The sequence below is a fragment of the Schistocerca nitens genome, chromosome 6 (assembly GCF_023898315.1).
Source record: "Schistocerca nitens isolate TAMUIC-IGC-003100 chromosome 6, iqSchNite1.1, whole genome shotgun sequence".
In the NCBI taxonomy this organism is placed as follows: domain Eukaryota; kingdom Metazoa; phylum Arthropoda; class Insecta; order Orthoptera; family Acrididae; genus Schistocerca; species Schistocerca nitens.
In genome coordinates, this window is record NC_064619.1 from 329,068,116 (window position 1) to 329,095,783 (window position 27,668).

The following is a 27,668-nucleotide window of genomic DNA, read 5'->3' on the forward strand; positions in this document are numbered from 1 at the left end:
AGACAGGGTCAAAATTTTCCGAGGAGAGAAAAAGGATACATAATGAAAAGATGAAAGAATATGGGGGGAAACAGAAAGAACAACAAAGAAGGAAGCATTGAAATTGATGCGTTGTCATTAGGTGACCCAAACGAAGAAAGAAAGAAGAAATAATCTTGTGATAACGTTTAAATTATGAACTTCCGTTCTGCAATGCCAAAAGGGATAATAGTTTGGTAACCTTAAGTTCAGGCACAAAAGATGGTTTTAGTCCACAACTATGCCATTTTGGTCACCTGTGGTGGTAATGTGTGAACATTCTGTCAGCCAGTATTTAAATATGCTGAGAAATTAGACACTTGAGTTGCAGTACATCTGCTCTCTCAGGGGCTGTGTTGTTCACAACATGAATTTGTGTGAAATGAGAAACTATATTCATAAACACAAGATAGTGAAGCAAAGTGTGTGCGAGGAAGAAACACACCATTTCTTGTATCTCAGAGAACACTACAGCATGTATTTTCAACAGGCTTCTAGAAGAATTGAGGGCAGTCATTCATTAACAGTATGTTCTCATACCAGAATTGAAGGCTTTTCTCTTAACAAACTGCTTTGACTCTGCAGCTATATCCAGGAGTCATTTAACTGTGATTGTTGTCGTTGGAATTTGCTGAACTGATTAGAGTTCATGAATTTTTGTATGTTTAGATGCCAAAAGGCTGTAGTTGTATCTTGCTTATCTTTCTTGCTCCTAGCCAATTTTAAGCAATGCAGTCTAATTATCATCAGTGCACAATGCTTTTTTTTTTAAACAGAATGACGTATTCCACTATCAGATGATGATGATGATGATGATGATAAGTCACATCTCTCTGGATGGCTGTGAAAATCTTAACATTACTGTAAACCTGATTTTCAGTATCATTTCTTAACTTATGATGTGATATAATTAATAACTAAAGCATGTATTTGATTTTTCTAGACAGTTGTGTTAACTGACCATGGGATCTCCTACGCTTTAGGTCTGTTGTCAAAGTACGAGGCGTGTTTTTTAAGTAAGTACAGTTTTGAAATTGAAAAAAGGCGTTCTTAGATATCTCAATAATTTTATTTTTACATGAAAGCCTGTACCTTAATTTGCTTTTCCACATAATTTCTGTCAATACTGAGGCATTTGTCATAATATTGTACCAGTTTTTGAATATCCGCCTCATAGAAGTCTGCCGCCTGACTTGTTAACCACTGCATCACCACTGTTTTGATTACATCATCATCTTGAAGACGCTGACTGCTCAGGTGTTTCTTAAAGTGCAGGAACATACGGTAGTCGCTGGGCGCAAGATCGGGGCTGTACGGAGGATGATCTAGAGTTTCCCATCAAAAAGATGTGATGAGATCTTTGGTCTGATGCATCACATGCGGACGGGCATTGACTTGCAGCAAAATGATGCCCTTGCTCAACTTCCATGGACTGTTGCTTTGATTCCGGTGTGACGTAGGCCACCCATGTTTTATCGCCCGTAACAATTTGGCTTAAGAAATCATCACCGTCGTTGTGGTACCGCTCAACGAAAGTCAATGCACTGTCTAAACGTTTGGTTTTGTGCACATCCATCAACATTTTTGGTACCCAAAGTGTGCACAATTTTCAGTAATGCAAGTGCTTGGTCACAATGCCATACAAAACACTACAAGAAACATTAGGAAAGTCATCCCACAAGGAGGAAATCATAAAGCGTCTGTTTTCTCTCACCTTATTGTCCACTTCTTGCACCAGACTTTCATTAACAACCGAAGGACGCCCACTCCTTTGTTCATCATGCACATTTGTGCGGCTATCTTTAAGTGCTCTCACCCACTTTCTTACCATTCCATCACTCATAATGTTTTCTCCATAAACTGTACAGATCTCACAATGAATATCGCTCGCTTATAGGCCTTTAGCACTAAGAAATCTTATAACAGCCCGTACTTCACAGTCGGCGGGACTCAAGATTATCGGAGGCATCTTAAACACTCAGTACACAACGTAAACAAGGAAGAATCAGACTGTAATGGCGTTAGTGCGTAAATTAAGGTACAGGCTTTCATGTAAAAATAAAATTATTGAGATATCTAAGCACGTCTTTTTTTTAATTTCAAAACGGTAGTTACTTAAAAAACACGCCTCTTACTTGAAAGATGCTACTGTGAAATCAAAAACTGGAATGTACTTGCAACCAGATCAGACCTTGCACGTTCCACATGACCAGTGACAAGAATGATTGAATGAAAACTATTTTGGGAATTCAGCAATGTTAAGGAAACGGCAGGGTGCTACTCACCATAAAGATAACTCATTGAGTTGCATATAGGCACAACTAAAAGACTGTTACACTTTATAGGTTTCATCCACATGTGTGCATGAGATATGATTGCTCATGTGGATGTTTGTATGTTTTCTTTGCTGACGCAGACTTTGGCTGACAGCTATGATGTGTAAGTATTTTCATTGTGCCAGTGTGCAACTCAGTGGTCATCTTTAAGGCAAGTAGCAATCTATCCTTTTTCTAATATTGTTGATATTCCAACCTGGAGTTCATGGAGGGGGCATTAATTGATAAAGGGACTGTTGTTATGTTGTCCCGATGATCACTTTGTTTCTCCCCTATATTATTATTTGTATGGTTCGTAGAAACTGAAATACACAGGAAAAGGTACAATGAAGGGCAGAAGTGAAACATTGAAGTTTATTTTGAAACTTCCCAGTGGATTAAAACTGTGTACAGTTTTAACCTTCAATGAAGTTTTAAAGGATTGGACAATCCGCTGCAGAATGAAAGATTTACACCAGAAAGTTTATGTGGGTGATTTCAGTGTAACTATTCATGCTTAACATATATTTGTTTCCTTCCTAAACGCCGGCCGCTGGTGGCCGAGCGGTTCTGGCGCTACAGTCTGGAACCGCGCGACCGCTACGGTCGCAGGTTCGAATCCTGCCTCGGGCATGGATGTGTGTGTTGTCCTTAGGTTAGTTAGGTTTAAGTTGTTCTAAATTCTAGGGGACTTATGACCTCAGCAGTTGAGTCCCATAGTGCTCAGAGCCATTTTTTTTTCCTTCCTAAACATCCTTCATAGACAGTAACTTCCATACGGCATAATAATCTCATCTACTATGCTTTGAAAAAATAAATTCTTTTCAAATGGTGATTTCTCACTTCTTATGGCAGTAAATAGTTCATGGTACCCCATTTTTTGAGTGTTTTCATCTATGCTTGAAGATATTTTATTATGAAAAGGATAGATTGCTACTCAGCATATAGCTGCTGTACTGAAATTCTTTCTTGGAAGGGACCTGCAAAAATGATCTACTATTAACAGTAGACATAATAATGAAGCATTTGCACTACTGATTAATTTGGACAGACAAAATATATTTGCTATTACAACATATCCAAGTATGCACCAATTTCTACATAATTGGTTGCTTTCAAAATACAATTCCAGTGCATACACAACTTCTTGATGCTCTTTTAATAAGGTAAATGGGGCTTGTCACCAGTCAGTTGCACACAGTTTTTTCATGGCTGTGTCACCTTCAAATCATTTGTATCCTGGTGCCTCGTACATCGCTTCAAACAGGTGAAAATCACACAGCAGTGAATCTGTGCTGTATTATGGGTGGATAGGTGCTGTTCATCACATTTCTTCCAAGAATTGGCAAGTGAAATGTGCATATAAGGGTGGTAAATTAATAGAGGGAAACATTCCACGTGGGAAAAATATATCTAAAAACAAAGATGATGTGACTTACCAAACGAAAGCGCTGGCACGTCGACAGACACACAAACAAATACAAACATACACACAAAATTCAAGCTTTTGCAACAAACTGTTGCCTCATCAGGAAAGAGGGAAGGAGAGGGAAAGACGAAAGGATGTGGGTTTTAAGGGAGAGGGTAAGGAGTCATTCCAATCCCGGGAGCGGAAAGACTTACCTTAGGGGGAAAAAAGGACGGGTATACACTCGCGCACACACACACATATCCATCCACACATATACAGACACAAGCAGACATATTTAAATACTTTAAATATGTCTGCTTGTGTCTGTATATGTGTGGATGGATATGTGTGTGTGTGCGAGTGTATACCCGTCCTTTTTTCCCCCTAAGGTAAGTCTTTCCACTCCCGGGATTGGAATGACTCCTTACCCTCTCCCTTAAAACCCACATCCTTTCGTCTTTCCCTCTCCTTCCCTCTTTCCTGATGAGGCAACAGTTTGTTGCAAAAGCTTGAATTTTGTGTGTATGTTTGTGTTTGTTTGTGTGTCTGTCGACCTGCCAGCACTTTCGTTTGGTAAGTCACATTATCTTTGTTTTTAGATATACTTTTCCTACGTGGAATGTTTCCCTCTATTATAACCATATATATATATATATATATATATATATATATATATATATATATATATATATATATATATATATATATATATATATATCTAAAAAGAAAGATGATGAGACTTACCAAACAAAAGCGCTGGCAGGTCGATAGACACACAAACAAACACAAATATACACACAAAATTCTAGCTTTCGCAACCAACGGTTGCTTCGTCAGGAAAGAGGGAAGGAGAGGGAAAGATGAAAGGATGTGGGTTTTAAGGGAGAGGGTAAGGAGTCATTCCAATCCCGGGAGCGGAAAGACTTACCTTAGAGGGAAAAAAGGACAGGTATACACTCGCACACACACACATATCCATCCACACATACAGACACAAGCAGACATGTTATATATATATATATATATATATATATATATATATATATATATAATTTATTGTAATGGGCACTCATATAATTTTCTATGTTAAGTAAAGCCAACCCCACTTAAAAGGTTACAGTAATATGCTGCTCATATGCAAGTTGGCTAGAAAATGCAGTTGCATGTATCTATCAAGCTGACCATTGAGTCTTGGCTTTCACTGGAGTTGTCTCAATCCCCTTTTGCAACTCCTTACTAATTTTTTATCACTATCACAAAAAATTGCAAATTACTTGTTGTTGACTTTTATTAACAACAAGTTCTTTTTTAAAGAGATGTGTAAATAGGTCCCAAACCTGAAAGAAAGGGGGGGGGGGGGGGGGGGGGGGGAGACCATGTACACACTTTACAGTGTCAAGTGTCATGCAGCACTCCATAAATACTTATATGCAGAATACTGGAAAACAAAATGATTGCTGTATAATACTGGTGCCAAAGAATAAAGAAGCTAGTGTCTGGTCAAAAGTACAACTACAGCTGCTCAAGAATAAGGAATTTACTGGACTATTTTAGAGTCTCTGAAAACATGAATATTAATGCTGAAAATGTTAATGTCAGTTACTGAACTTTCTTCAAACCCAAACAAAAAAAGCCATATTGTTAGAATCAACAGGGTTGTTGACAGCATTTGTCTGTGTACTTTGTGTGATTTTTATGTTGTAATAACGGTGCCTTTAGTCCAATTGACATTAAAGCGCTCTTTTTAGAGCAAAAGATCATGTGAAGACCCATGCATCCACCATTGTTATTTCTCCAACCTGCAAACACAGTAAAGAGATGTTTCATCCACAAATATAGTGCTTATTGCGTATTCACTACTGTCACCAGATGTGATTGTCAGGTTGAACACTAAATCGCAGTGTGTCAAAGACAAAACTGTTCTCTCATCTACAAACATCATCATCAAGCATTATGATAGTGTTGTGTTTAAGAAATGCACTTTGTGGGCCTGTATACATAAATACCACCTCACAAAAGTGAGATTTTGGAGTGATAGTAAATACAGCTTGTTTGTGTGTATGTATTGCTGAATCTGGTTACATTCTGCAGGCTTTTGTAATGAGCTGCAAGCAAGATGTAGTGATATATCTGGTTGAAAATAAGTCAGCCGTTGGGAAATTATACTTTATGATACTCTAGTGTCAATTACCATCTTGTGTCCTGCCAGTAGCTCATCCTGTTACAGATTCCACTAAATCACAATTCTGAGCCATTGCACAACTTTTACAAATAAAAGTGTGAACAGAGAGTATGTGCTTTAATAGCTACTGGTTTTCCTGTACACAACATAAGAGCAAATCCTCATATATTAACTATCTGTTCAATTGATGTGTCTGGGGAGTGAAACAGCCTTGCTTCCTGTAATAATACTGACTAGATCTATCCTAGATCTCCCCAAGATGTATCAGAATATCTTGACTGATCCCTTAATTCCATTGGACACTGTACATGTCATTCATTGTAATGGCTTCACCACCACCACCACCACCACCATATTTATTGTTACTTTTGTTTTACAGTGTTAAAAAGTTTTAATTTTTTCCATTTCAGGAACGTTACAGGAATGATGTGAACCTTGCTATTCAGTTGCTACAGTGTAAACCAAACAATTTTGTGCCACAAAGATATGATTCTGTGAGTACAAGTCTTAATAATTCCTTACCTCTAAATCTAAGTGTATTAGGACAAACCCCTACTTACTGAGTGAAGAAGGCATTGTGCAGCAAACAAGTGCGTAGTAAAGGACAATTACCAATTTTTCATTAATTGCTGCTTGGTGCCTCTTCTGTCTTAATACAGAAATTTATATTTCATCATGTATATATTATTGCCATTTTGACTTTCAGTGGTCAGCCACAATAATTTTTTTTAAAATTAAACTCAATGTGTGAGTGTTGTCATTTTGGCTTTGCTGTTGTTGTTTACAGCCTTTATTGTAAAAATATGAAATTTAATATTCTCATTTTCTATTTTGGTAGAATCTTACTAAAAACATGAGTCTGCAGGATGGTGCTCATCCTTCCATACAGTGAATGAGAAAGTGGTATTTGAAGATATAAATTTTTTTGCCACTACTCAGTGTCTATATCCAACCATTCACTTTGTATGTGCCCATTAATTAGTTATAAATCCAACAGGAAAATGTATGTATGTAATTGATGGCAGTGTTAATCTCATAGATTATTTTACAACCGTGTATATAAAGTTCACAGACTGACACTGCAAATCGTTCTGATGTCTCCTTTTCTGCATTAATATTGTCTTCTGAGAATACACATCTGTACCACAGAATATAGCATGGTCGGCCACAGTAATGAACATGAGAAAAGTTGTGATTTTGCCATATACATTAGCATTTATGTAAGTGAAGACAGTGGCACTTAGTTTCAAACAAGACTGGGAATATGTGAATATGTTGTGGCATTTGAAAAATGTATGGCACTCCGAGATTTGAAACCAGGTCTGTTTACTGTGAGCAGTTGCATTAACCATTAGGCTGTCTGAGTATGTTTTCAAGCCTGACTCAGACTTTCATTGTCACTGATCTTTCTACCTAAAATTTACAAATAATACTGCCAGAGGTTCTAACCGTGGAATATGTGGGAATAGCATCTCTGAGGGAATGGAGTTGTTGCATAAAATGATACCAGTGAAAACCGTTTAAATGTGGCGAATGTACAGCGTAATGAATATGTAGCAACAGAAGGGTTCAATCTTGGATTTCCTGCTTACCGTGAACAGTCGCCTTAACCAATCTGCGATCTTAGCATGCCACCAGGCCCAATTCAGGCTTTTATTGTTGGTGATGTTTCCACCTATAATTTACAAACACTACTATCAGAGATTTTTCACTAAGGTAACATATTAGGTGGAGAATCGTAGCTTACCTTGCCGTAGGTGCAGCATCTTGGTTTGTGCTAATATCATTTTGTCACTGCATCTTCATTGATAGGAAACCACATAATAGTATCTTCTACCCTTCTGACTAAAAGAATTTTCTTGACTTCTCATCCAAGTGTTACATTAAAGCAACATTTGACAAGTTTTCTACTGATTATCTTGATTATCTTCAGGAGAAATGCCAGGGATCTTGTCAGAAGTCATGTTTCATAGAACCTGCACATCATCTCTCTTCTCTAGAGGGATCACGAGGTGGCTAAACCATGTATCCTCAGAAGTGTGTGTTTCAGCTTTTGGTGGGGGATGTGGTATATGCAGGAAAAGGCATTGAATCCTGACATTGCCAGTCCATACTGTCCACTGTTCTTGCCAAATCTGCGGTAATGCAGCCATCCTTGTGGAGTTCAGGTGAAAATGATTTCCTTATTAACTTGTCCTTATTTCCACCAACTTTTTGACCACAATGCCCCACAACCCATCGCCAAAACACAGCTGCTTCATCTGTTTGAAACTGAATATATGTTGATACTGTGGTATATCACTTCATAGAGCTGTGTGCATAGCTGAAGCAAACACTTCTTATCTGCTGTCAAATAAAGAATTGTATTTTAGTGCTGTATTGGTGGCCACACTTCCACCCAAAGCTGTAAATGCCAGGGATTCCTACTCTTAGTGTAGCTTGGATTGAACCTCCCATGTACTTAAATAAGAATGTTGATGGAAGTACAGTCATTGTTACATTTGTTTTACTGTGGTGGCAGTCTTAATGATGAATGGTCCTCCTGCCTGAAGAGAATGTTTAGTTTACATCAGCAAGTAACACTTCGTGGAAGAATTTGTACAGATGCTGTAACTCAGCATGCAGACATTTCTTGTAACAGATGGGATATGAAGTGTGTGCCAGGGTGGTGACTTCAGTATTAGGCTGTGCTTAACAGTGGTATCTGCTAGTTTTCAGTTTCAAGTTCATGTGTGTTAACTCTCCTGTAGACAGACAGCCCCAGGAATCAGAAAGCCCGAGAATAGCACACCTCCATTTGCCACACACTTCCAAAGTGAACTTTGTTTCTGTGTATGCTGTTAAGGTGACCTGGGAATTAATTGTACTTTATTTCACTCTGTGATCAAACTACAGTTGTGTTGACCCCCATATCTTTTGGTTTCAGGCACATAGGGTTGAGTATTGTTTCCTCTAAGTGCCCCATCGAATGATGTTTAAAAAAAGGCCCCCCATATTCTTATAGGGGATAGTATTGTTCAAAACTATAAAAAGTAGTTCTGTAAACATACACCCAGAAACAAATACATGTTGGGATATGGGTAATTTTACTTTGGTCAAGAATTGTTTGTCAGTGCTGTAGGCTGTCTTCCTGTCGACATTCATTGCTCATTTCTTATTGACTCCCCCTCCCCCTCCCTCTTCCTCTTTCCTCCGCCCCCCCCCCCCCCCTCCTTAGTCCTCTGTTTTCTGCATCAGCCATTTCATACATATCAAGTTAATATTGCGTTGACATTGGAACAGGACTGATACTGTTGTGGAATGTGAATAGCATAAACAGTGAAATGAACTGTTATTCCTCTCACGGTATTCTTTTATGGTTTAATTAGCACCGCTAATTGATAGGCATGTGTCATATGTGCCAGATGACATCCTCAGGGCCACTTTCCATCTAAAAAGAATGTTCGGCGGGCTGTAACTGAAACTTGAAGAAACAGTGTTATTCTCCACAAGGACCAGCACTCAATGGACTGGACACAGACTGCATGCAAGATATGGAGCAGCGAGTGCTGCAATGGAAGGCGAATAACCCTGAAACAAGTGTGTGAATAATTGGACCTGCTGAAACCGTAAACCGCACTCTTGTAGGGTTATTTCTGCACAATTGGTCACTTTATTTATATCACTTACAGTTTGTGCAAACTCTTGGGTCACAAGATCATCATGCCAGGTTAATGTTCTGCCAATGGATTCTAAAATCAGCATTTTACAACTTTCATTTTATTTAAAGGTGAGGCAAGATTCACACAGTGAGATAATAAATTTCCATCAAACTACATATGAGCAGATGTGAATCTTTGAGCAGTCATGGAAGCAAGGCATCTTAGTATCAGTATGTGGGTGGGAGTTGTGAGTGAGTGATTCTTTGAGCTATACACTTTACTAGCAAATTAACAAGTGTTGTTTACCTCTTTTTTTACAACACGTTACCTGCACTATTGAAGAACATTACCCCTGCAGAAATGCAATGGTTGTGGTTCATGCACAATGGGGAACAACCACATTTCCTAAGTCTTGTACAACAGTACTTAACACAAACATTTAATTAGCTGGTCCATTAGCATGACCTGTCTGTTCATGTGAACTCAATCTCTGAGATTTATAGCTATAGGGACATTTAAAGACATTGGTGTATTCCACAACCATCAATAAGGTGCATATGTTACAGGGGCATGTATCTCGCATATGTGACCAAACCTGAGGGCAGCCATGTGTGTTCACATGAGATGTAATTCTTTGAGGTGAGGTGGTGGTCTGAATGGTATGTAAGGAGGAGTGGTAACCGTATTGAACACCTCCTGCAGTGCCGAACAAACAAATGGCTATCATAGTATAGAGTGGCCGTTATCCCAACAAGTGTTTGTTTGCCAGCATAAGTTTTCTGGTTTGTTGTGTACTATTTGCTGTAGGTATGTAGGACACCTTTCTTTTTTCCAAATACTATATAAGTTGGCGATTACAGACTCTAGAGTCAATCACTTACTGATATCATCTATTTGTTGATAGCCGCCACCCTTTAAATAACTTGTGGTGGGCAGTGACAACACAGTTTGTGTTCTTGTGAAGTGACTCTTCAGTAGTGCCACAAATACTTGCAAGGGGAGGGTGCAGCATGGGGCTCACCAATTTGTCTACTGTGTGAGTAGAAGCAGATAGAAACCCCTTTCAAGTTCCCAGAATATCTCGCCTGAGTGTTTTATAGGAAAGGAGAAAATGCTCTCCAAAGATTTTCAAATACAATGTGAAGGATTTTCAAATACAGTGTGAAGGATTTTTGAGCAACAATGGTCGAATAAGTGGCATAGCACAGTTGACAGGCGTGCTGAATACCAGTTTGCTAGCTCAGGTTCAGTTTCTGTTACTATCATCTTTCCCCCTGATATTGTCATCGTTCTAATGTTCTCATCACTTATTCATAAGTGTCTCATGCGTCCTGAAATATTTCCCATGTTTCAGAGCTGACAAAATTGCATTCATCACTTCTGGTGCCACTATCTTCTATTTTTTCCCATCACATATAATTATCTTCCCCCGCTTTTTGGGTGAGCATCAGAAAAACCTATGACTTTTCGGCCAAGGACACCATGTCAGGTTTGGTGTATGGTAGCAAATCATCATCATTCACTGTGAAATTATAGTTCATAATTTCAGTAACCTGTTCTGCAATTGTTATATTGATAGATGGCCCACTGATATAGGAGGCTTGTTGGTGATCATACATTTGTCTTTAAAAATTGAAAAAGTATAATGAAAAGCACTGTTGAATTTTTGTTTTTAAATCTTCACCAGAAGTTATAGTTTCAATGTTTTTACCAATCACTTCACTGCTAGAAAGATCTTGTATAGTTTCCATTTTCCAATAAAGTATTAAGTTTTCATGGAAAACCATGGCTGCCACATGGTGAGATGCTACTCACAACCATAGAGACCATTACAGAATATCAGAAAACAAGTGTAGTAAGGACCGACTTTAGAGGATTTGAAATAGCTGCCAGAACCATGTGCTCTGAACTCAGGAAAGCGTGCAAAGAAAAAGGAGAGAATGGGTATATGACAACAGAATGTTGTTGTTGTTGTTGAAGGATAGTTAAAATCGCAGACCATCATAAATTAAAACAATTTCTGTTTAAATACGTATACATAAAATAAGGGAAAGGCAACTGCCCACCGATAGTGGATTGATGTGTGGAGAACGGTGACACATAACAGAAAACAGCATTCACACTATCTTTTGAGCACTAGCTCTTTTTTCTAGCAGTAGTACACTCGTTAAAACACACAATCACACAGATACCCAAACACTTGCTCCTGTGGCCATGACAAGACTGGTGTCTTGCTAGGAAAAGAGCTAGTGCTGGAAAGCTACTTTGATTGATGTGTTACTGTGCTCTATGCATCAGTCCATTATAGGTGAGAGTGGTTGACTCCCCCCCCTTGTGCTCCATCCAGGAATTTCCATCCTTGTGTAAATATATTAATTAATTAAATTTAAGTAATTGCAAATAAATTGAGTATATTGACTTTGCGTATATAAATTGAACTGTGTGAATATATTTAAATTTTATAAGTAAGAGTTTAACATTGTGAGGGGGGGAGGGAGGGGGGCAAGAAAAGATAAAGAAAAGGAATCATGGTAGCAACTTGAATCAAACCCGAGCCAGCAAAGATGTACTTGACCACACTGCACTAACCCACTTGCTTGACCATTGTTGTTGAAAATCCCTCATATTGTACTCGAAAAAGTTTAGACTGTGTTTTCTCTTTTCCCATGACCTACTCAGGTGAGATGTCCAGGAACATGGAAGGGCGTCTACCTGTTCCTACTCTCACTGAACCAAACCGGTGAGCCCCATCCTGCACGCTCCCGTTTTTAGTGGTAACCTTGTGTAAAGACTTGACATCAGAGTTGACTATGAGATAACTCTTGGAACACTTTGGCAAGAAATTCTGTTCTCCATGTGAGGGAGATGGGGGCACGAGAAATTCAGCAGCTTTGCTGGCTATTTGCCTGTACCACACATCAGTAAATTTATTGTGTTCACTATTGGATATCATGGAGCCCATTCATTCTGTAATTTTGGAAGTCCACAGAACCATGTGAACTCTACAACATTGTGACAACCTTCTTGTCTAATCTTGAGATCTTAACAAGTGTTACAGTCTTCAGCGTAACAGCTGGTGTAGGTCACCTCTCAGAGCCGGAAGACTACACCTGCCCCCTTGATGGTGGGTGGCATTTCCCTCCCTGTTTCTCCTGCACCCCACCTACTTCGGGAGCAATACCCCCCCCCCCTCCCCAACCATTGAGGACATCCATCCCCACTTTTAAGCCGGAGAAGCATAAGTCTTCTTCGGCTTCTCTCGCTAGTAAGGGATCCCTTGGGTCACTCCCTTCCCAGGTTTCTTCTAGTGGGAAAGACGACACCCGCCAGTGGCTGAAGAGCCCAAAAGCAGCTGGTCGTACGGCTTCACGCTCATCCTCCGTCCCGGAGACTGAGCCAGTGAAGTCCTCCTAGCCAGGGAAACCCAAGGAGCAGTGAGAAAAATCCAAAAAGAAAACCCCTAAGACCAAGGAAATTGCGGTGGCACCCACACCACCGCTACCTACAGGCTCTGCGGCTGAGGATGGTCGTGGAGATTTTGGCGTCTGCTCACTAGACCCTCAGACACAATGGATATAGACTGCTCAGACAATAAACTGGTGGCAGCAGGTGACTCTGAGGCGTAAGCTGCCACATTGAATGTTCAATGCCTTCCCAGTCTCACAATGTGATCCTCCAGTAGAATTGCAGCACTTTTTCCACTGCCTGGCTGAGCTATGGCAACTGTTAACCTTTACACCTGCTATCTGCATTGCCCTCTAGGAAACCTGGTTCCCAGCAATGCAGACCCCTGCCCTTCGTGGCTATAAGAGATATTACAGGAACCATAGCGACTATAATCGATTGTCAGGTGGACTTGTTTATGTCCTAAAGTCGGTCTGTAGTGAACGTGCCCCTTCAAACCCCTGTTGAAGCTGTGGCTGTCAGAACGCAGGAAATAACTGTCTGCAATGTATATCTTCCTCCAGATGGTGTAGTACCCCTGAATGTATTAGCTGTGCTGATTGATCAACTCCCTAAACCTTTCCTACTTGTGGGAGATTTTAATGCCCATAACCCCTTGTGGGGTGGTACCATGCTTACTGGCTAAGGCAGAGATGTCAAAACTTTACTGTCGCAATTCAACCTCTGCCTCTTAAATGTTGGGTCCACCACACATTTCAGTGTGGCTCATGATAGTTACTTGGGCATTGATTTATCAATTTGCAGCCCAGGACTTCTCCCATCTATCCACTGGAGAGCATATGACAACCTGTGTGGTAGTGACCACTTCCCCATATTCCTCTCATTGCCCCAGCGACAGGCACACGGACGCCTGCCCAGATGGGCTTTGAACAAGGCGGACTGGGGAACTTTCACCTCTGCTGTCACCGCTGAATCTCCCCCACATGGTAACATCGATGTGATGGTTGAGCAGGTGACTAGCACAATTGTTTCTTCGGCAGAAAACGCGATCCCTCGCTCTTTAGAGTGCCCAAGGCATAATGCAGTCCCTTGGTGGTCGCTGGAAGTTGCTGGAGCAATTAAGGAGCGTCAGCGAGCTCTACAGCGGCATAAGCGGCACCCTTCCCTGGGGCACCTCATAGCCTTTAAATGGCTCCGTGCCCATGTTCACCACCTTATCAAACAATGGAAGAAGGAGTGTTGGGAGAGATACGTCTTCACCTTTGGGTGCCACACATCACCTTCCCAAGTCTGGACAAAGATCAAACATCTTTTCAGGTGCCAGGCCCCAACAGCTGTCCCCGGTGTCACCATAAATGGCGTCTTATCTACACAAACACGATTGCCGAGCCCTTTGCTGAGCACTTTGCTCGAGCCTCTGCGTCAGAGACTTACCCCCACCCTTTTGAACACTCAAACGGCGGCTGGAAGGGAATGTCCTCTCATTCACTACACACTGCAGTGAATCCTGTAAAGCCCCACTTACAGAGTGGGAGCTCTTCAGTGCCGTTGCACATTGCCCTGACACAGCTCCTGGGCCTGATCGCATCCACAGTCACATGATTAAACATCTCTCATCTGACTACAAGTGACATCTTATCATCATCTTCAACCAGATCTGGTGCGATGGCGTCTTTCCATCACAATGGTGGGAGAGCACCATCTTTCCGGTGCTCAAACCCAGTAAAAACCCACTTGATATGGATAGCTATCAGCCCATCAGCCTCTCCAACGTTCTTTGTGAGCTGTTGGAACGTATGGTATGTCAGCAGTTGGGTTGGGTGCTGGAGTCACGTGGCTTTCTGGCTCCATGTCAGGCCGGCTTCCGCCAGGGTCGCTCTACCACTGATAATCTTGTGTCCATCGAGTCTGCCATCCGAACAGCCTTTTCCAGATGGCAACACCTGATTGCTGTCTTTTTTTACTTACATAAAGCATACGACACAACTTGGCGAACGACACAACTTGGCGACGTCGTATCCTTGCCACATTGTATGAGTGGGGTCTCCGGGGACCAGTCCCGATTTTTATCCAAAACTTCCTGTCACTCCATACTTTCTGTGTCCAAGTTGGTGACTCCCATAGTTCCATCCATATCCAGGAGCATGGAGTGTATCTCTATTTTTAATGGCCATTAACGGTCTAGCAGCAGCTGTCAGGCCCTCGTCTTACCTTCTCTGTATGCAGACGACTTCTGCATTTCGTGCTGCTGCTCCAATACTGTTGCTGCTGAGCGGCGCCTCCAGGGAGCCATCCACAAGGCGCAGTCATGGGCTCTCGCCCACAGCTTCCAGTTTGCAGCCACTAAGTCATGTGTTACGCACTTCTGTCGGCGTCGTACCGTTCATCTGGAATCCACACTTCATCTTAATGATGATCCACTCACTGTATTGGAGACATATCAATTCCTAGGACTGGTTTTTGATGCTCAATTGACTTAGCTCCCTCATCTTCGTCAGCTTAAGCAGAAGTTCTGGCAGCACCTAAATGCCCTCCATTGCCTGATCAACAACTATTCCCCTGAGCATTTGAATTACGGTATCGTTTTACCACCCGCGGCAGTCCATCTGCGTCAGCGGCCCAGATTAGCGCTAACGATTGAGGTTCTCGTGCAGTCCCTTCTCTCCGAACTGGAGTTCTTCCTTTTACCACCTCTACTTGCGGTCCGTTCACGTACCCCTCCATGGTGTACACCTTGGCTGCAGCTTTGTCTGGATCTTTTGCATGGCCGTAAGGACTCCATTGACCCTGACGTTCTCCGCTGTCACTTCCTCTCGATCCTTGACGTGTTCCGGGGCTCTGAAGTGGTTTACACCGATGGCTCAATGGCTGATGGTCCGGTCATATCTCGTGCTCTTGAGTACATCCGCTCATGCCCTGGCGAGTCATTTCCCCTGTGTACTGACTCATTGAGCAGCCTACAAGCTATTGACCAGTGCTACCCTTGCCAACCTCTGGTAGCATCCATTTAGATGTCCATCTATGCCCTGGAACAGTCCCGCCATTCCGTGGTGTTTGTGTGGACCCCAGGACACGTCGGAATCCCCGGCAACGAACTTGCCGACAGGCTGGCTAAACAGGCGACTCAGAAACCGCTTCTGAAGATAGGCTTCTCCAAAGCTGACCTGCATTTTGTCTTACACCAGAGTTTTCCGGCTTTGGGAGACAGAATGGCATAACAGCACACACAACAAACTTCTTGTCATTAGCACACACAACAAACTGCTTGTCATTAAGGAGACTATGAATGAATGTGTGGAAGTCTTCCGTGCAGGCCTCCCGCAGGGAATCAGTTGTCCTCTGCCGGCTCCACATTGGCCATATATGGCTAACGCATGGTTACCTACTCCGTCGCGAGGACCCACCTCAGTGTCACTGTGGCTCCCAAATGTCAGTCGTCCACCTCTTGCTGGACTGCCCACTTTTAGCCGCTCTGTGGCAGACTTTTAATTTTCCCAGCACCCTGCCTTCGGTGCTGGGTGACAGTGCCTCTACAGCAGCTTACGTTTTATCCATGAGAGTGGGTTTTACACTTCAATGTAAGTTTTATGCATGTCCTTTGTCCCTTCGTGACCTCCACCCTAGTGCTTTTAGGGTGGAGATTTTAATGTGTTGCAGAGTGGCTGGCTTTCCCTTTTTATTCTCGTGGTTGGCCAGCCACTGTAATCTGCTTTCATGTTTTACTCCCTTCTGTTTCTAGCTTCTCTCTGTTGTTTTCTTGTCCTTTTTTGTTCCTTTTAGTATTTGTTGCCTTCCCTTCATTCTTGTGGCTTTTCCTTTCTTTCCGTTTTGTGTTATACGTTTCGTCCGTTTTATTCTCACCCTTGTGGCATTGTTTTATTAGGAACTAGGGACCGATGACCTCGTAGTTTGGCCTCTTCTCCCGCCTTTAAACCAACCAACCAACCAACCAACAGCTGGTGTAGATTCATTCGGTCCTTTCTTGTAAGACGGATCTCACAGTAGTATTTCGTTTTTTCATTTGTGGTCATGTACCTGTACTAATAGTGTACCATTGTCTTTGTCTACCGCAGAGATGTTAGCCTTTATTATTTTGCCTGTGCTGAGAACTCTGCTGGTTCCCTTTCTTATTACTTGAGTAGGAGACAAGTGGAATTTATAGATGGAGTTCACAACACCACTGATCGTCTTAAGTTTAGCCGATGTTTTAGTAAATGGTGCAAAGTTAAGGCCATTGTTGAATACAGACATTGTCGTTTCATCCAGTTCCTTCTCCTTAAAGCTGACAGTGTTCTCCCATTTGTATCAAGATCTTGGCAAGCACATTTCAAGTGCCCATAGGAACTAGCATTGTTTCATTGTGTTTTTCTGGCTGCAGCCCTCACTAGTCTGAAAGTGTTCGCATTTATCTGTTTCCATATGCAGATCCACAAACGAGAGGCAATATGGAGGTAATAGTTAGCAGAGTTTGTAGATATGTGTTAATTTCTTTCCCTTACTAAGACCAATCTCACATGCCTGAGAATATGCTTTTTCTCTGTTGTGTAGGCAGGGTACCACATTTGAAGAAACAGTCACTTTGTGCTCTTATCCTAACAACATTGTAAGAAAAATCAGTACATAGTTGCAGAATCTCCTTGTTTATTCAGTTTTTACGGTGTATTTCCTGTAAAGATGCATTATATGAGGACTTCAGTAGAGGACACATATTCAGCCTCCTTTGCCTAAATGGGCTCTGCATTGCACCTGTGTGTTCCGAGACTTGGTGATCACCCATGTGGTGGAAATGAGTATAAAAGTCTATCCTGGGCAAACAGGACAGCATATTCTACGTACATTCCACACAGCTAGCTGCTTTCCATTCCCTAAATTGCTAAGAAACTATGGCCATAGAGGAGCTCAGACATTTCTCCTCACTGTTCCCCCAGCTAAAGTTGATGTACTAAACATAGCTTCCCAAAATTCAGTAAAGAAGATGCAGTAAACATTATAGAATTCAAATCAAGAACAGCTGCCAACATGAGTAACTTGGAAGCAGATGCTGTCATTGTAGTAAAGAAGCTTAAGTCAGTTACTAAAGGCAAGTCTTCCAATCCATACGGTATACCAATGAGATATTCTTTCAGAATATGCTGACGTAATTGCTCCATATTTAAAAATCGTACACAACCACTTGCTCAGTGAAAGATCCATACCAAAGTTGCACAAGTCATGTCAATAAATGAGAAAAGAAATAAAAGCAATCTGTTGAATTGTGTACAAATATCACTGACATCAGTTTGCAGGAAGATTTTGGAACATATACTCAGTTCGAACATTGACATGTAGTCAGCATGGATTTAGGAAACAAAGCTCTTGCAAATACGCCATTGGCCCTATATTCACACAAAGTAATGAGTGCTATCAACATGCAATCTTAAGTTTATATGAAGATAGTAACCGCTCTTGAAAGAACAGATACCATTGATGACCATGCAGCTTCTCTAGAATAAATGATAATTAATTGAAATCCTCAGCTGTCGACAGGTGTTGTTGATACACCTCGTTGGGAACAGCTGAAAATGTGTGCCCCAACCGGGACTCGAACCTAGGATCTCCTGCTTACATGGCAGAAGCTCTATCCATCTAAGCCACCGAGGACACAGATGAATAGTGCGACTGCAGGAACTTATCCCTTGCACGCTTCCCGTGAGACCCACATTCCCAACTTTCCAGTCTACATACGTAATGTACCTAATAGATATTTTCCCATCCAGCTGAAGGTTTCACTTAATTATCATTTATTCTAGAGAAGCTGCACGGTCATCAATGGTATCTGTTCTTTCGAGAGCAGTTACTGTCTTCGTATTTAGTTAAAGGCTACCCGGCCATTGACCTTTGTCTGTGCAAATACGCACAGGTTGCCCGAACTCTTACAGGAATCATCACCTTAGTGTGCCCAAGTAATGAGTGGATGGGCAAATATCTATTAGGTACATTACATATATAGATTGTGGACAGTTGGGAATGTGGTTCTCATGGGAAGCGTGCAAGGGATAAGTTCCTGCAGTCGCGCTAATCATCTGTGTCCTCAGTGGCTCACATGGATAGAGAGTCTGCCATGCAAGCAGGAGATCCCAGGTTCGAATCCCAGTCGGGGCACACATTTTCAGCTGTCCCCATCAAGGTATATCAACACCACATGTCGGCAGCTGAGGGTTTCAATTAATTATCATTCAATCTTAAGGTGATTCCATATTTCTAAATTTCCGGAAGGCCTTTTGATATCTAGCAAGTGGCTTCTAATCAAATTACATGCATAAGGAGTATTATATCAGTTATGTCACTATATTCATAATTCTGTCAAAAAGGACACAGTTTGTAATAATCGAAGATAAGTCATTGAGTGAAACAGAAGTGGTGTGTGGTGTTCCCAAGGAAATGTTATAGGCTCCCTGCTGTTTCTAATCTATATAAACAATCTCAATGGTAATGTGATCAACCCTCTTAGATTGTTTGCAGATTATGTCCAATAAAGTCATCAGAAGATCAATCTGAATTGCAAAACGATTTAGACAGGACATCTACACTCCTGGAAATTGAAATAAGAACACCGTGAATTCATTGTCCCAGGAAGGGTAAACTTTATTGACACATTCCTGGGGTCAGATACATCACATGATCACACTGACAGAACCACAGGCACATAGACACAGGCAACAGAGCATGCACAATGTCGGCACTAGTACAGTGTATATCCACCTTTCGCAGCAATGCAGGCTGCTATTCTCCCATGGAGACGATCGTAGAGATGCTGGATGTAGTCCTGTGGAACGGCTTGCCATGCCATTTCCACCTGGCGCCTCAGTTGGACCAGCGTTCGTGCTGGGCGTGCAGACTGCGTGAGACGACGCTTCATCCAGTCCCAAACATGCTCAATGGGGGACAGATCCGGAGATCTTGCTGGCCAGGGTAGTTGACTTACACCTTCTAGAGCACGTTGGGTGGCACGGGATACATGCGGACTTGCATTGTCCTGTTGGAACAGCAAGTTCCCTTGCCGGTCTAAGAATGGTAGAACGATGGGTTCGATGACGGTTTGGATGTACCGTGCACTATTCAGTGTCCCCTCGATGATCACCAGTGGTGTACGGCCAGTGTAGGAGATCGCTCCCCAACCCATGATGCCGGGTGTTGACCCTGTGTGCCTCGGTCGTATGCAGTCCTGATTGTGGCGCTCACCTGCACGGCGCCAAACACGCATACGACCATCATTGGCACCAAGGCAGAAGCGACTCTCATCGCTGAAGACGACACGTCTCCATTCGTCCCTCCATTCACGCCTGTCGCGACACCACTGGAGGCGGGCTGCACGATGTTGGGGCGTGAGCGGAAGACGGCCTAACGGTGTGCGGGACCGTAGCCCAGCTTCATGGAGACGGTTGCGAATGGTCCTCGCCGATACCCCAGGAGCAACAGTGTCCCTAATTTGCTGGGAAGTGGCGGTGCGGTCCCCTACGGCACTGCGTAGGATCCTACGGTCTTGGCGTGCATCCATGCGTCGCTGCGGTCCGGTCCCAGGTCGACGGGCACGTGCACCTTCCGCCGACCACTGGCGACAACATCGATGTACTGTGGAGACCTCACGCCCCACGTGTTGAGCAATTCGGCGGTACGTCCACCCGGCCTCCCGCATGCCCACTATACGCCCTCGCTCAAAGTCCGTCAACTGCACATACAGTTCACGCTGTCGCGGCATGCTACCAGTGTTAAAGACTGCGATGGAGCTCCGTATGCCACGGCAAACTGGCTGACACTGACGGCGGCGGTGCACAAATGCTACGCAGCTAGCGCCATTCGACGGCCAACACCGCGGTTCCTGGTGTGTCCGCAGTGCCGTGCGTGTGATCATTGCTTGTACAGCCCTCTCGCAGTGTCCGGAGCAAGTATGGTGGGTCTGACACACCGGTGTCAATGTGTTCTTTTTTCCATTTCCAGGAGTGTATATGGTATGGAAAGTGCCAATTAGCACTGAACAATAAAAAGTGTGATTTCCTCCAAATGAGTACTAAAAATAAGCCATTAAATTTGGGTTACGTGATAAATAATACAAATTTAAAGGTTGTTGATTCAACTAACCACCTAGGGATTACTATTAAAAATTACTTGATTGAAGCAGTCACATGGAAAATTTCATTTGGAAGGCGAGCTAAATACTGTGTTTCATTGGCAGATCACTTGGAGGATGCTACAAATTTATTAGAGTGGACTATGCTTGTTCTTCTTTTACTAAAGTATGCTGCACAGTATGAGATACTTACCAGATAGATTGACAGAGGACGTTGAAAAAGTTCTAAGGAGGACAGCTCGTTTTCTGTTATCAAGAAATAGGGGAGAGAATGACACTGATATGACAAGCAGTTTGGGGTGGCGATCATGAAAGAAAGGTGTCTTTCATTGTGGTGAGATCTTTTACAGAATTTCAATCACCATCTTTCTCCTCTGGGTACGATAATATTTTATTGACTCCCTTCTACATAGGGAGAAATGACTATCATAATAAAATAGGAGAAATAACAGCTTGCATGGAAAGATTTAAGTGTTCATTTTTCCCATGCACTATTAGAGAGTGGAACAGTCAAGAAATAGTCTGAAAGAAGTTCCATGAACCTTCTTCCAAGCATTTGGATGTGAATTTCAGTGTAGTGATGAAAAAAAGGATTCGTTTTAAAGATAACAAAGTCCCCTGACTCATTTAGGTGCCTGTTGATGACTCAGTGTGTCTACTATTCTGTGGGTTGTTACATTTATTCCAAGATTGTTCATGCTCATATGATTTAAGTTTTCACCAAATATATTGCTGAAACTGGGTTCGAGTTCATCTGGCACTCAGTTTTAATCTGTCATGAAGTTTATTTCAGTGCACACTCCACTGCAGAGTGAAAAGTGATTTTGGTTAACAAATGATGGTTGATCTGGTACACAAGCCGGCCAGTCTGTGTGTGTGTAGTTTTAGATCATTGCCTTATCTATCTAGGCAAATGCTAACTCCAACTAAGAAACACAGGACAAAATCTATGCTTTTGCCAACAAATGGCTTACATCACCTTCCTTTAAGCAATGATGTAAAGATAGTAGTAGTGACCCCCATACAAAATAATGAAATAGCAAGTCCAATGGAAGCAAGTACCCATCATCTGCAGCCCTCATAAATAGAAAGAGAGAGCAATGAGTATTACAGTCTATCTGGAATCTTACTATGCATACAATACATTACACAGGAGATCTAGTACAACATTGAAGTATGATGCACTGATCTTCATAATCCTCTCTGATATTTCATCATGCCCAAGTGATCACCAGTCACATAACTGATTTAATATCTTTTTTTTCTTGTAGTTGACCAACTCTAAGAATGTGTACAAGCTGGTGGATCAAGACGCTTAAGCGTATCTGACCTGGTCCACCAACTTGTAAATGTTCTGCTAGTTGGTTAAATTTTACTTGACTTACCAGCTATTGATAGGAAACGATAATTAGATATTTTCGTGAAGAACAGATGGTCTGGCCTTTACCTGTCTGCAAAAGGCACACTTCCCAGTACAGACAATAGAAACGCAACAACATATGTAACAGCACTCACAGCTTCCAAAACTAAAAGTTCCTTCTTCAGGGAGGAGAAAGGAGTTACATTGGGGAGGTTGGACAGTGGGCTGTGTCATTCAGAACCCAGCTGACAGAGACCTACCTTGTAGGAGGAGGAGGAAGAGAGACTTAACCATGTGTGCAATGGGTAGCCACTGTAACAATGGCTGTCTCAGAGGTATTTGATGACATCAGTAATTTACTATTTTACAATAGTGAATGTATTGTTTTATTTGTGTTTTCTGTTCTCTGCAACATTTTATGCCTGTTCAACACTATACTTTAAATATTTAATTTATGATGCGTAATGCTTGTGTAAATGTCAATTAAAAAATCTGAATTTACAGTTTTGTTTGTATTAAGTTGGAATAAAAGCATTTAATCACTGTTGGACCAGAACTGGACTAAATAATGTGACATTAGACATATCCAAAAAGACAAGACACTGAAATTTAATGTTCTTTCTGCAGCTTCCAGCAGATTTACAGCAGAAAGTCCTTTCATATATATACATGTGTGGAAGAAGAAGAGCCCCTGACAGTAATTCAGCTCCTATTAAAATGGAAATGAAGACCATCAAAGTGCCTATACCCTCTTCCCCACCAACTTCTATGGTTTATTCTGTCAACAAGAATGTTAGTGGTGAGTCTTCATACAAATTAAATGCTATTAGGGTGATAAAACATTACTGACTGAGAATAAGAGAGCAGTCACATTGATTTTTGAGTGTCCTTATGTTTATATAAGCATGCATTTGTAACACTTTAATTAAATAGTTTTTTTGGAGTGAAAAACTTGTAAAGCCTGAATTGCAGATTTTGCTATTTCAATTAAAGTTTGACATCTAGTTTCGGTTGCTATTTGCAGCCATCTTCAAATCGTCCAAAATGCAAAAGAGTGGTAAATATTCATTGGAAAGTGTCATTAGCAGTAGTCGTGCATTGACATGCGTTTGTCAGTAACAAGACAATGACAATATGTAATTCAAAAATTGTAATAGAAATATTTTCAGTCTTGGCATTAAACATTTTTTCTTTAAGAAATTTTTATTTAGTAAACCACATCAAGACTGCTGTCTCCTCCCAGACAGTATTAAGCCTCACTGATAGTTCATTGGCATAACTGTAACTTGAATCCTGGTAGAGTTTTAATATCTTGAGGTAATAGTAATTTAAATGTGATTGATATCCTGTTAATGATTCTGCTGTTGAACAGACACAAAAAGAAGAGATATATTGTGCGAAAAGACATGTAGCTTTGGAGTTTTGGCAGCTGCAGTTTAAGAACTGAGGAATTCTGAGACGACTGCCAGCATGAAGCTCACATATATCAGTATTTATTTCATTAATTATCTTTTGTAGCACAGATAATAACTTCTTGATGAACTGGTAACCTTTTCTAGCACCACAGTCAAAAAGTATAAAGCTATATTCTCAGTAAGAACACACATTTTCTTCTGAGAAGTTTCAGCACTCAGAATTACTAGCCAAATTGGGCACAGAGAATTCATATTTATTTTCTGAAACAGCTAAACTTATTTAGGCAGAGCAGGATTGAAAATGTGATAGCTAATCAGTATAAACTATTACTTTCAGTTATTGAAAACCACAGTTTCATTTTCCAGAACAAGAAAAAAAAGAGTGAGTAGTGGATATCAGAACATACCTACATTAGGTGCATAATCATGTAGATGGCAGTGGGGGAGAGTTAGGGACAGAGGGGCAAGTAAAGGAAGTGATCACCTAGTGTACTCATTTGTGGTTTTCATAGAGTCTTCCATATTTTAAACAGTATTTTTATTCTGCCTTAACTTCAATACTTAAAAGCTTGACATACAAACATTGTGTTAATATTTTTTATTACTATGTTAAAGAGAGACGTAGCTTTTTTTATTACATTGAAATTACCATTTTCTTGTGACAGTCATAGAAGCTGAAGCAGAGCTCATTTTATTTGTTCCAGGAAAGAGAAGGCAGAAAATCTCGTTGTCACAAATCCCTCCTATTGCATTGCACTTAATACAAAATTGAGCTGTGTTTATGAGCAGTAACTCAGTATAAAATATTTGATAACAGTATTTTGTATTTGGGAGCCAGTAAAAAAAATGAAACCTGTTGAAAGGTGACAAGGGTGAAATGAGAAGGAAAACCGTTGTCACATTAAAAATTCACTTTTCCTTTAGCATGAAAAAGTTTGTCAGCTTTCTAGTAATTGTAATCTGTGTTTCAAAAAGACAGTTACACTGGACATTATTGACATTCAGGAGATGCAATGCCTGGTACAGAAAATAGGAACTTGATATACTTGAGAAAAAAAAACTTTTAAACAACAGGTGGATTCTTTGAGAGAGAAAATAGGGAAAAAATGGAGGAGGTATAAAATAGGGTGGCATATCAATTTCCTAATAAGGAGACGTGCATCAGATACAAGGATAAAGCTTAACAATGAGAACAGAAAATGTTTCAGGTGTATTGGGATATCAAGACAGTAATCAGTAAGCAATTTGCCAGCTACAGTTCAAAGATGATACAGTAGAAGGATAAAATAAGGAATAAGTACTGATCTAGACAAAAGAAAACTGCTGCTGGAAAGAAAAACACAAATAATTATTTTTTAACAAACCCATAATGGTTTCACGTAACATAACAGACACAGTGGACGGTTGTTGTTGTTGTTGTTGTTGTTGTTGTGGTCTTCAGTCCTGAGACTGGTTTGATGCAGCTCTCCATGCTACTCTATCCTGTGCAAGCTTCTTCATCTCCCAGTACCTACTGCAACCTACATGCTTCTGAATCTGCTTAGTGTATTCATCTCTTGGTCTCCCTCTGCAATTTTTACCCTCCACGCTGCCCTCCAATACTAAATTGGTAATCCCTTGATGCCTCAGAACATGTCCTACCAACCGATCCCTTCTTCTAGTCAAGTTGTGCCACAAACTCCTCTTCTCCCCAACTCTATTCAATACCTCTTCATTAGTTACGTAATCTACCCATCTAATCTTCAGCATTCTTCTGTAGCACCACATTTCGAAAGCTTCCATTCTCTTCTTGTCCAAACTATTTATCGTCCATGTTTCACTTCCATACATGGCTACACTCCATACAAATACTTTCAGAAACGACTTCCTGACACTTAAATCTATACTCGATGTTAACAAATTTCTCTTCTTCAGAAACGCTTTCCTTGCCATTGCCAGTCTACATTTTATATCTTCTCTACTTCAACCATCATCAGTTATTTTGCTCCCCAAATAGCAAAATTCCTTTACTACTTTAAGTGTATCATTTCCTAATCTAATTCCCTCAGCATCACCAACTTAATTAGACTACATTCCATTATCCTCGTTTTGCTTTTGTTGATGTTCATCTTATATCCTCCTTTCAAGACACACTGTATGGTATATATGAATAAAAATCCATGAGCTGCCTTTTGTCTTTTAGGTTTTTATTTGCGGTATGTGTTTCAGAGTGAAACCCCATCATTCTGGTTTCCAAAATTTATTTGAGCCTTTTCATCATGAGGATGTAATGGATTCTGGAATAGTACCTCACCTGAGGTACAATAATTTGGATTTTAAAAGAGTTGCTCAACTGAGAAAGCTACTCATCAAGTTTTGCAACTACTTTAATAAAATATTGCTGTTTGGTATTGTCTGCATTCTATCTAAGGCATTTGACTGTGTAAATCACAGTATTCTCCTGGATAAATTGAAGTTTTATGGGACTGATGGTATAGCCAACAATGGATAAGACCTAGGCTGTAGGGAAGGGACCGTTTGATGTGGAATGGGTGGCAGCTGTCCCTTCCCTACAGCCTAGGTCTTCGTGGCAAACGAATCTGCTCCAGTCCGGAATCCCTGAAGCATTACACCAACAACCTGACAACAGCTTTCGCATCCCGCAACTACCCTCCCGACCTGGTACAGAAGCAAATAACCAGAGCCACTTCCTCACCCTCTCAAACCCAGAACCTCCCACAGAAGAACCACAAAAGTGCCCCACTTGTGACAGGATACTTTCCGGGACTGGATCAGATTCTGAATGTGGCTCTCCAGCAGGGATACGACTTCCTCAAATCCTGCCCTGAAATGAGATCCCCCTATGAAATCCCCAAACCACCTTCCCTACCCTCTGGCTCCTACCCTTGTAACTGCCCCCGGTGTAAAACCTGTCCCATGCACCCTCCCACCACCACCTACTCCAGTCCTGTAACCCGGAGGGTGTACACGATCAAAGGCAGAGCCACGTGTGAAAGCACCCACGTGATCTACCAACTGACCTGCCTACACTGTGATGCATTCTATGTGGGAATGACCAGCAACAAACTGTCCATTCGCATGAATGGACACAGGCAGACAGTGTTTGTTGGTAATGAGGATCACCCTGTGGCTAAACATGCCTTGGTGCACGGCCAGCACATCTTGGCACAGTGTTACACCGTCCGGGTTATCTGGATACTTCCCACCAACACCAACCTATCCGAACTCCGGAGATGGGAACTTGCTCTTCAATATATCCTCTCTTCCCGTTACCCACCAGGCCTCAGTCTCCGCTAATTTCAAGTTGCCGCCACTCATACCTCACCTGTCATTCAACATCATCTTTGCCTCTTCACTTCCGCCTCGACTGACATCTCTGCCCAAACTTTAAATATGTCTGCTTGTGTCTGTATATGTGTGGATGGATATGTGTGTGTGTGTGCGAGTGTATACCTGTCCTTTTTTCCCCCTAAGGTAAGTCTTTCCGCTCCCGGGATTGGAATGACTCCTTACCCTCTCCCTTAAAACCTTTCGTCTATCCCTCTCCTTCCCTCTTTCCTGATGAGGCAACAGTGTGTTGCGAAAGCTTGAATTTTGTGTGTATGTTTGTGTTCGTTTGTGTGTCTGTCGACCTGCCAGCACTTTCATTTGGTAAGTCACATCATCTTTGTTTATATATATATATATATATATAGTTCACAAAATTTCCTGCAGATGGCGTTGTTGGGTGATGATCGGCCCCCCCTCATTCTTTCTCTCCCTCTTTCTCTCTTGTGTAAACAACCTAGCTGCCTCAGGTGTGACTGCTTATCAT

At 41.5% G+C, this 27,668-nt stretch overlaps 1 protein-coding gene across 2 annotated transcripts in view; it reads left to right on the forward strand.

The window, feature by feature from the left end:
• The window catches only part of LOC126262832 (uncharacterized), a 115,624-nt gene that overhangs the window by 83,964 nt on the left and 3,992 nt on the right, over window positions 1–27,668 (forward strand). For both annotated transcript variants that reach the window (XM_049959685.1, XM_049959684.1), the window contains 2 exons: window positions 6,337–6,420; window positions 23,067–23,238. In XM_049959685.1, coding sequence (XP_049815642.1) covers window positions 6,337–6,420; window positions 23,067–23,238 — 256 coding nt within the window. The remainder of the gene's footprint in view (window positions 1–6,336; window positions 6,421–23,066; window positions 23,239–27,668) is intronic.